The 10,954-nt window shown below is 38.3% G+C and overlaps 1 protein-coding gene across 1 annotated transcript; it reads left to right on the plus strand.

Annotated features, from left to right (window-relative positions):
• The first annotated feature begins 357 nt into the window (after positions 1-357).
• Positions 358-1,392, plus strand: LOC121246928 (30 kDa ribonucleoprotein, chloroplastic-like). Its single transcript, XM_041145255.1, has 3 exons — positions 358-431; positions 494-629; positions 1,198-1,392. Exons 1-3 carry the CDS (start codon positions 358-360, stop codon positions 1,390-1,392), a joined length of 405 nt encoding a protein of 134 aa, XP_041001189.1.
• Positions 1,393-10,954: the final 9,562 nt, after the last annotated feature.

Raw genomic sequence — 10,954 nt, forward strand, 5'->3', positions numbered from 1 at the left:
AACCACATTTCCCTCACTCTTTACCACCACCACAAAAAACTCATATCGGATTCTCTCTGTACCCTCCAAACCTATCAAGCTCAATCTCTCGTGCTCTCACTCTTCATTCTTTTCCCCACGTCTCTCCCTCAAAAACAATACCCAATCTTCCTCCATGACTACCTTTAGCTCAGACCTCAAACAAGACCCAATGTTCCTCCATCTTCCTCCATAGCTACCTTTGTAGCCCATACCTCAAACAAGACCCAATCTGCCTCCATAGCAGTCTGGTCTCAACAAGAAGAAGAAAGCAACACCATCACCATTGACACTGAGGACCGTGTTTCGGGTTGGGAAGCTGAGGGAGAGGATTTGGTCATGGAGGGCGTTGAAGCAGAGGCAGAGAGTAGTGATAATGGGGTTTTTAAGGAGATAGAAGAACATGAAGACCAGTTTGTAGAATCTCCGGAGAAGCAAAACTTTTTGTTGGAAATTTGCCTTATGACGTTGATAGTCAGAAATTGGTTATGCTTTTCGAGCAGGCCGAGACGGTAGAGATTGCCGAAGTTATTTACACTAGGGAGACTGATCAGAGTTGTGGGTTTGGGTTTATAACGTTAAGCACTGTTGAAGAAGCTGAAAAGAGAGAGGTCTTATTTTTCTTTTTTTATTTTTTTATTTTTTTATTTTTTTATTCCACGTCACATCCCGATTATCTGCCGCTTACACGCCCCTCTTGTATCCTGCAAAACTGTATCGAAAATATATTAAGAAATTGATTGAGATATTGTAAAAAACTCAGTTTCATCTATTGTTGATCTGGGTGTGATATTATAGGGAGATATTTATCGAAATACATACGGCATGGTACTCGCATTATATCGTAACCTGTCACGTATTTAAAAGAACCTAATAATTATTGGTGGGATTTAACGAGGATAATGTTTGGGTGCGAAGGGAAATAGTTGATTTTAGAAATTCGGTATTGAGATGATTTGTGGGCAAAACTATCAAGTAAAACCAACCGACGGACTAGTGCACGTGATGATACGAGGACGTGGGTATTAGTGTTACACGGATGCTGATTATATGTGGTCCCTTCGATGTGTGTCACATGGTGTAATTGTAAGGTACACAAAAATCCGATTGGGGGGAGAGGCCTGGCCCACTTTATTTTTTACAACCTAGAATATATGTAATACGTTCTGATTTTATTAGAAAACGGAGTTCCGGATCCGCTACTGTCAATGTCTGGAGAATTATCCTTTAGCAATGCTGCTGGCAATTAGGAGCGGGGATTTCAGAAAAAGGGGGCCAATTTCCAGAGATTTCACTGCAGCATTGGGCTCCCAAGGTGAGGGAAAAGAGGTTTTGAAATTTGAATCTCGATCTCAGTTATCGGCAACTAATTGAGACACAATAACGATAGGTGTACGTAGACAACCTAAGATTGTGTGCATTCAAGGTGTCAACGTGCCAATCATTAACGAAAGGCATAACTACATGCCAATGGTATCAAATCCGAGGCAAGTAGGTTTGCATAGGAGTTTTTTTTTTTTTTTTTCAAGTGAAAATGTGACCAAAAAGGTAAGGCCACAAGGGGTGGACCAAATATTGGACCACAAGTACTAGAGGTAATTATAATAATAATGGACTTTACTATTTCATCAGAAACTTCATGCTACTTTCCTTCTTTATAACATAAAGGACGTTCTCGCGTGCATGGTTTGGATACAGATGATTACTTCTCATTTCACCTTATATAATCTCATATTAATATTTAAATATTATAAATATAAATATTTTTTCATTTTTCATTTTTTATTTTTCATTTAATTATTGTCTAATTATTACAATTTTCTCAAACTTTTAAATAAAACACAAAAAACAATTCAACTTTTTCAAATCGCAAAACAAAAATTATATTATAACAATATTTTAACTTTATAATATTTTTATTCAACTTTTTCTCTCTCATTTTTCAAATCCCCATAAAAAATTTTAAAATTGAATAAAATATTGTTATAATATTATTTTTATTTTGAAATTTAAAAAAAATTGAATTGTTTATTGTGTTTTGTTTATAAATTTGAAAAAGTTGTAATAATTTGATTAGACAAGACTAGACAAGATGATATGAGTTTAGATTATTTATTGTTAAGGATCAAATTCCTGCTGCAACCACTGATAGAGGAATCACGTAAATGATTGTCATGCACGGTACTGCTATATGCACTATCTGTTGCGTCCACCTACTGAGAGCATCATCTACTCTGCTGTTGCTATGTACATGCGCCACTCCATTAGTTGTTCTCCGCTCCCTACTACGTACATAGCTTGTTGCTACAACTCTAATACTCCGCTCCACTCATCAAATTCCTTACTCTTGTCTGTACATAGTCCTATAAAAAGGAGTCATTGTAATACATTTTAAATTAATGAGAACAGAGCATATTTTCAATATTGTCTTCTTCAACATGGTATCAAGAGCCCTAAAGGACTAAACGTCCATGGCCTCCACATCTGATTCTTCTTCTTCTTCCACCCTTCCCCACTCAAATCTCTCTCACACTATTTCTGTCAAGCTCACCCCTGAAAACTATTTGCTATGGAAGGTCCAACTTGTACCTTACCTTCGTGGCCAACGCCTCTTTAAATATTTCGATGGTTCTTGTCCACCACCCAAATCACTGCTCGATAAAACCATAACTCCAAATCCAGAATATGAAATCTGGCTGTAGCAAGATCAGCTAGTAATGTCAGCCCTCATTTTCTCTCTTTCCGAACCACTAATAGCTCAAGTGGTTAGTTGTCCCTCTGCTCGAGCAGTTCGACACTCTCTTGAGTCAACTTTTGCGTCTATTTCACAAGCTAGAGTTATGCAAACCCAGTTGCAGTTAGCTTCCCTAAAAAAAGGAGTTGATTCCATTTCCACCTATTTTCGACATGCCAAAACCTTAGCTGACACTATGGCCTCTGCTAGTCGGCCCCTACCTCCAGCTGAATTTGTTCCCTACCCACTCGCTGGTCTAGGATTAGAGTATGATGTCATTGTATCCTTTGTTACAACCGGTCTAGAGCCTATTACCCCTGAGGAGTTACTTGGGCATTTGATGGCCCATGAAGCTCGGTTACTCCACCATTCGGATACTAGTTTATTTACAAATGATGCATCCGCTAACTTTACAGCCAAATCTCATTACCCTCAGCGAGGTCGTGGCCAGTATCGTGGTCGTAATACCACTCGGGGGCGTGGTGGTCGATATAATTAAAATCGATCTCATGGTGGTTTTTCAGGTAACAATGGTCCATATAATTCATCTTCTGCTGATCTGCTGATAATTGCCTCATTTGTCAGGTGTGCAACAGGCAAGGTCATTCCGCTTTAACCTGCCTTTATCGATTCAACCAAGCATACACTGCTTCTTCCACTGCAACATCAAACTTCACTAACTACATTTCAAATACAAGCTGGTACCCAGACACAACCGCAACCCATCACATTACAAGTGACCTTGACACAAGCTGCTGCATAGCATGGAGATGACCAACTGCGTGTTAGTGATGGTTCTACCATCCCCATTTCCCACACTGGTTCAACCTTTCTCCCCACTTCACATTCTGATTTTCTTTTAAATAAAATTCTTTGTGTTCCATCATTCCAGAAAAATTTCATTTCTGTTAGACAATTTTGTATTGACAATAATGTCTATTTTGAATTTTTCTCTGATTTGTCAAGGATTGCAAATCGAGGACCCTTCTACTCCACGAGACAACAAATAATGGACTATACAGCTTTTCATCACCTTTCGTTCTACCTCATGCACTGACCAGCTCCATTTCCTCATGGCATTCACGCCTAAGCCATCCCTCCTTCAAGATAGTTCGCCTTATTTTACAGCAACATGGCTTATCATATGATCCTACTCAGCTTCCTTTATTTTGTAATGCTTGCGCACAAGCAAAATCCCATCGACTTCTCACTTATGCTAGGCCACATAAATCTATTAAACCTTTTTAGTTAATATTTTCAGATTTATGGGGACCTTCCCCTCATGTATCAGTTGATGGCTATTAATATTATGTTTCTTTTGTTGATGACTTTTTTCGTTTTACTTGGATTTTTCCTTTGAAATCAAAGTCTCAAGCATTTGATGTTTTCCTTAAATTTAAAGCTCATGTTGAACTCCAATTTAACACAAAAATTCAGCAATTCCAAAGGGGAGGTGAATTTAGGCCTTTCTCTAATTATCTCTCAACTTGTGGCATTTTGCAACATATAACATGTCCCCACACTCATACACAAAATGGCATTGTTGAACGAAAACACTGTCACATAGTTGACATGGGTTTGGCTCTCCTTGCACATGCATCGATTCCTTTAAAATTTTGGTCTCATGCCTTCATTCGTGCAGTTTATTTAATCAATAGTTTACCATCCCCTTCTCTGGAGAAATCATCTCCTTTCTTACTTCTGCATCAAAAGGAACTAGATTACAAGTCTCTTAAGTCCTTCGGTTGTGAATGTTGGCCTCTCACCACTTCCTATAACAAACACAAGTTTGACTATCGAGCTGTGTCTAGTGTTTTTCTGGGTCTAAGTCTTCATCACAAAGGGTATGTGTGTTATCACATCCCAACAGGTCGCACTTACGTGTCCAAAGATGTAAAGTTCAATGAAATGCTTTACCCGTTTGCTCACCTTTCTTTACCCAAGCCAGTCACGGAACCCACCCACATAGCTTTACCATTATTCAACATTCCTCCACAACCTCCATATTCACAATCCTCTTCCTCCATTTTAGGACCACATCTCTCTATTAATCATGAATCATCAACTTCACAAAGTTCTTCTTCTATAGACTTGCAGCAGCCTGCACCTTCAATAGTCACTCGGTCACACACTAGTTCACTCTATCCATGGCAATTTCATGATGGTACCATTAGATGGCCTCCACCAAGAGCACTTCTCACAGACACCACATTCATCCCTGAAACTCCTTTTTGCCTCTCTATTGCTCAACAATACAAGGAATGGCGTGAGGCCATGTCAAAAGAATTCAATGCACTACTTGCAAACAATACATGGTCCTTAGTTCTAGCCAACCAAGCTTCTAACAGCGTGACTTGCAAATGGGTGTTTCACACAAAGAGATTGGCTGACGGCACTATTGAGCGACGGAAGGCTCATTTAGTCGCCAAGGGATTTTTGCAGCAATCTGGAATTGACTTCAATGAGACCTTTAGCCTAGTTGTTAAGACAACAACAGTTCGCCTTGTGATTGCACTTGCTGTTTCCAAAAGATGGACTATTCAGCAATATGATGTCCAAAATGTATTTTTGCATGGACCCTTGCAAGAGACAATATTTATGTCTCAACCCCTGGCTTCACTTACCCTCAATTTCCCTCTCATGTATGTAGGCTGAATAAGGCAATTTACGGACTTCCGCAATCACCTCGTGTGTGGTACTCATGCCTCAGTTGCCGTTTAGTTGATCTCGTGTTCACTATCTCCATGGCTGATTCATCTTTATTTGTTTGCAACAATGGTGCCACCCATTTGTTTGTTCTTGTATATGTTGATGATCTATTAGTCACTGGTTCCTCACAACAGGCCATACAACTCCTCATTAAAGCTCTTTGTGTTGATTTCTCCATCACCGACCTTGGTAAATTGCATTTCTTCCTTGGTGTCGAAGCTTTTACTCCCAGTGGTCTGATTCCCACCCAATAAAAGTATATACTTGACTTGCTCAGTAAAGCAAATATGCTCCTTGCCAAGCCCGTAAAATTCCCCATGGCCACCTCTGAGAAGTTAAGTGTTTTCACTGGAAATATTTTTGAAAATCCCACTCTATACCGTAGCTGTGGCGCCCCGACTCCCACGTATAGGAACGCGAGAATCGTGACATCGAGATGATGACAACATAGGTCACGCATCCCAACGAAATGTGCCCAAGTGTGTGCAACATGCAAAAGTGCACAACAAAAATCGCAGCGGATAATATAATAAGTCAACTAAGTACCAGAAATTTAAATACAGGTATCCAAAATAATTTATCTTTAGAAAAAATTATACAGTCATCTCAAATATATTACAAAAGGTAAATACATAAAAGACTAGGATAATAAATATCGATGCACAAGAGCAATCCCAGATCGCTCTCCCAATGGAGCCAAAGCCTAAGACTCATCATCCTCATCTGCATCAAAATCTGCGATACCATAAAACGGTACCGCAGGTAGTAATAATCCAAACAACCCTCGAGATAAAAACGCATTAAAGCAACCAACTAACAAATCTCAAAACCTCATTTTTTTCTTAAAACAGGTACTTTTCCAACACACGCTAAAAATCCCATTTTTAGCCAAAACATATAATCCAACATTTTTCCAAAAAATGATTTACACAAAACTCAACAATTTATTGGACACTGTAGGCGGGAATCACAGGCGGGACACAACCACCATCCCTGCTTACCACCATCCTTATCGCGTGCACCGTAGGTGGGAATCACAGGCGGGACTCTACCACCGTTCCTGCTTATCACCATCCCTACAGTCTCTTTTCCTTTTTCTCAAACCAGTCAATCCAGTCGTTTCAAACACACCCAAAAATCATTTCTCACATGAAAATCTAATTTTCAAATAAACACATGAACATGTATGCAATCATGCGAAAACTCAATTTTCTTTACAAACATGATCATACGTGCAAATGCAGTGAACAAGACACGACACCAATATCCAACAAATGTCAACACAATCCAATCACAAACCAAACATACAATCAACTCCGTCCGCAATCCATCCGACCCCCGAACTCCTCGGACTCAGTTCTGCATAACCAACCAGTTCGCAGTTAAAATGAGTTAGTGCAAAAATACATTTAAATCACAAAAGTTCTTTGAGAAAATACTTACAGCGCTATAAAGCAATTTCCGAAGGATCACGAAGCTGCAAGAAGTGACGTCTGAGCAACGCAACAGTGTAATACACTGTGGCCGTGGGTCACAAATACCCACTTTCAAACGGAGGCAAACGAAGACCCAAGATTGATATGGTAGGGCCTAGGGAGGTTGGTGAAGCTAGTGGTAGTGGTGGTGGTGGTGGTGGTTTGCCGTGGGTGACGGCGCAAATGGTGGTTTTAGGCCGAAAATGCCGAAATCGGAGATGGGCTTGGTTGTGCTTCACCGGTGACGGATCGGAGGTGGGGTTGGGTCCAATGGGTTGCCAAGAGGTTGGGGATAAAGTGGTGTGAAGATGGTGACCGGAGGTGGCGCGACGGCAGCGCTGGAGCGAAAGTGGCACCACGGCTTTGAAGAGCTGGTGGTGGTTAACGGTGGCGCGGATGGAGGTGAGGTTGGTGGGGTGAGGTCGCAGGCTGGTGGGGAGCACGATGGGTTGGGCGGTGTCGCCCACGGCGGCGCGACGGCGGCGGGCTGGGTGAGGAACGATTGCATGAAGAGAGAGAGAGAGAGAGAGAGAGAGAGAGAGAGTGTGTGTGTGTGTGTGTGTGTGTGTGTGTGTGTGTGTGTGTGTGTGTGTGTGTGTGTGTGTGTGTGTGTGTCGCGCGCGGGAGATGGCCGAAGGAGAAATAAGGGGGAAAAGGAAAGAAATGGAAAAGAAAAGGAGGAAAGAAAAATATAAGGAAAAGAAATGAGGTCCAATCCTCATAACTTGGGTCACAAAAATGATCCAACAGAGACGATTTTAATACCATAAGTTCAATAAAATAATTCAAACGCAATGGTAAAGTCAAATTGAAATAATTAAATCACACAGTAATTAATTTAAATATTAAAAGCAATTTAAATGCATAATAATAAATAAATATTAGGAAAGCACATAAAAATAATTTTCACCAAATTAAAATCATAGAAATAAACTCACTAAAAAAAAAATCCAACCAATTTTAAAATAAGAGGATAAATTTTTGAACAATAAAAAATAATCCTTCAGTAAAAATACAGTAAAATACGGGGTGTTACAGTAGCACAGGAGGATCACTTCAGTATTTGTCTTTCACCATATCATATTTGGCTTTTGTTGTGAGCAAAGTATGCCAATTCATGCATACACCCCAAGTCCCTCATTGGCAAGCCATAAAACGAATTTTGCAGTACCTCAAATATACTTCCCATGTTGGCTTACAAATTTCTCCATTTCCCGCAACATATCTTGCGGCCTTTGCCGACGTCGATTGGGCTGGATGTCCAGACGATTGGCGATCTACCAGTGGGTACTGTGTCTTCCTTAGCTGAAATCTCACTTCGTGGTTCTCAAAGAAGCAACCAACCGTAGCACGCTCATCCACCGAAGCTAAATTCAAGGCTGTCGCCAATGCAACTACAAAAATAGTATGGCTGCAACATTTATGACGTGATCTTGATGTTAATTTATCCACTGCACCATTGCTTTACTGTGATAACTTGGGTGCCACTTACCTGTCTTTCAACCCTGTTTTCTATGTTAGAACTAAGCATGTGGAAATTGATTTCCACTTTGTTAAAGACAGGATCCTTAACAAGTCATTAAATGTTGTCTTCATTTCTGGAAAGGATCAGCTTGTAGATATACTCACCAAACCCTTATCAACAACTTGTTTTCTTAGTCTAAGTTTAAGTGTTTGTCTTCAACATATGCCACTCGACTCAAGGGAGGATGTTAATGATCAAATTCCTGCAGCAACCATTGACAGAGGAATCATGTAAATGATTGTCATGCATGGTACTGCTATCTGCTCTATCTGCTGCGTCCACCTACTGATAGCATCATCTACTCTGCTACTACTACATACATGCGCCGCTCCACTAGTTGTTCTCTGCTCCCTACTGCGTACATAGCTTGCTGCTACAACTCTGATACGCCGCTCCACTCATCAAATTCCTTATTCTTGTATGTACATAGTCCTATAAAAAGGAGTCCTTGTAATACATTTTAAATTAATGAGAACAGAGCATATTTTCAATATTGTCTTCTTCAACATTTATGAATCTAAACAAGGCCTGACTCATCTGATCTTAACTCAAATATCTCACTAATATTCATATCTCATCTCAACTCATTATTCAAACCAGGCTCAAAACTCTTCCTCGGTCCACTATCATCTAGAGTGGTGAGGAGTCTCGCTCACTTATCTCTTCCTAGAGTTTCCTTTCATTCTCATTTCTTCTATATTATGTTATTTCTTTTGCATTGGAGTTCTTGTGAGAGATCCCTAGGTTGTCTTTATGACATCAAATATTTAGGCCTAGCTTGGTTATACATATGAGATAAAAATAGAATAAAATATTGATAAAATATAATTTTTTAATATAATTTTTTTTAATTTTTTTTTAAATCTTGACTACAGTCATATGCCATGTACTCCTGATATTGACTTCCCCTCAAGGCTCGGTGGTCACTCTCCCTAGCCATCATTCATGACTAGTTTGGGTAGTAAAGTATTTTCAGAATTAAGAATACTTCACTACTATTCAATATTCTATAATTATTTTTTATCTACTTTTCATTACTATTCATTACTATTTAATATTTTATCATTACTTTTGTACTACTAGTCATAAAATATCTTATACCACCCCACTATCCAAACACAAGCTTATTATCCATTTTATTGCAGCTCACCAGCTATCATCTGCACGCATGACCTCCCCACAGTTCTCACTTTGAAGTTTGACCCGCGTATTTATTATTTATAGTCGGTTTACAATACAATTATTTTTAAATATTCTTGGATATTTTAGATATTTTCTTCTAAAATATCACTCAAATATAAAATATTTTTTAATTTTAGATTTTTAAAATAAAAAAATATATTAAAAATATACTTTTTTTATTTATTATTCTCTAAAATTCAACAAAATATATTAATACAAATTATTTTATTATCATTCACAAATATGATAAGATATTATAATTTAGGGCAAGCAATAGTTGCAATAGATTGTTTCGAATTGCAACTGTATTATCATCATCTTCGATAATTCTTATTGGCTACATTGAAGGCGTAATGAGAAATTTTTAAAATTTTTTATAATTTTCTTCTCAAACATCACTCAAACATTAAACACTTTCAAATTCCAAATTTGTAACTTTTTTATGTAATTATCACCTAATCATTATAGACTTAAAACTAAAGCACAAAAATTAATATAATTTTTTCAAACTTCTAAACAAAAAAATATTAAAAAATTATATTCAAATAATTTTTTAACTTATAATATTTTTATTCAGGTTTTTATCTCACCTTCTAAAACTCAATAAAATATATTAACTTAAATAATTTTACTATTATTTTCAGATAATTTTATTATTATTTATAAAATTATGTGATATTCAAGGATACAAATGTAGCCTAAGATTACATGACGTTGACATGTACTATTGTACTCTCTACTCTAGTTCATTGTGGAGCCATTAATTTGAACTTTTGGTGTAAAGAGATTTTTTCCTCAAGAAAGACCCATCCCGCCTCGGCCCTAAAACCCAGTCCAAGGAGTTCCCTATTCAAGCAAGGAACAAAACGTCAACCAGGTAGGGGCACCCTCCAGTTGATAAGACAGATTGACTTGACACACTGCGGTTGTCCTAGGGAACAATATATGCACAGAACGCACGGAGAAGATGGAGGACCCTTGATTCATCGGCATCAAGTCATCTACGCCTTATATAAATAAGATTAGAGGTTAGGGAACTATATCGCATTAATGACGCTGCTGATTAAGTCACACGCCAGATTTATGAAGCCGACCCAAAGTCACGCCTTATTAAAAAAAGTCTAACAGTAGACACAAAAAGAGAAGTATGAACTTTGTGGAAAAAAGACTATTTGCACCCTCTACATACACGGTATATATAGCAAGTTTCATGTACTAAAAAACTCTTTGTGATCCTTAAACTCTTTTACTTATTTGCTACCCTTCAAAAATATTTACTAACTTTGACATCGGAGGTTACCCGATCCCGAA

This window comes from Juglans microcarpa x Juglans regia, chromosome 1D (assembly GCF_004785595.1).
Source record: "Juglans microcarpa x Juglans regia isolate MS1-56 chromosome 1D, Jm3101_v1.0, whole genome shotgun sequence".
NCBI lineage: Eukaryota > Viridiplantae > Streptophyta > Magnoliopsida > Fagales > Juglandaceae > Juglans > Juglans microcarpa x Juglans regia.

Coding starts and splice junctions, on each gene's coding strand:
- LOC121246928 (XM_041145255.1), top strand. CDS start 358: ATGGAGGGCGTTGAAGCAGAGGCAGAGAGTAGTGATAATGGGGTTTTT. Junction 432..493: donor ATAGAAGAACATGAAGACCA/GTTTGTAGAATC, acceptor TGACGTTGATAG/TCAGAAATTGGTTATGCTTT. Junction 630..1,197: donor AAGAAGCTGAAAAGAGAGAG/GTCTTATTTTTC, acceptor TGATTTTATTAG/AAAACGGAGTTCCGGATCCG.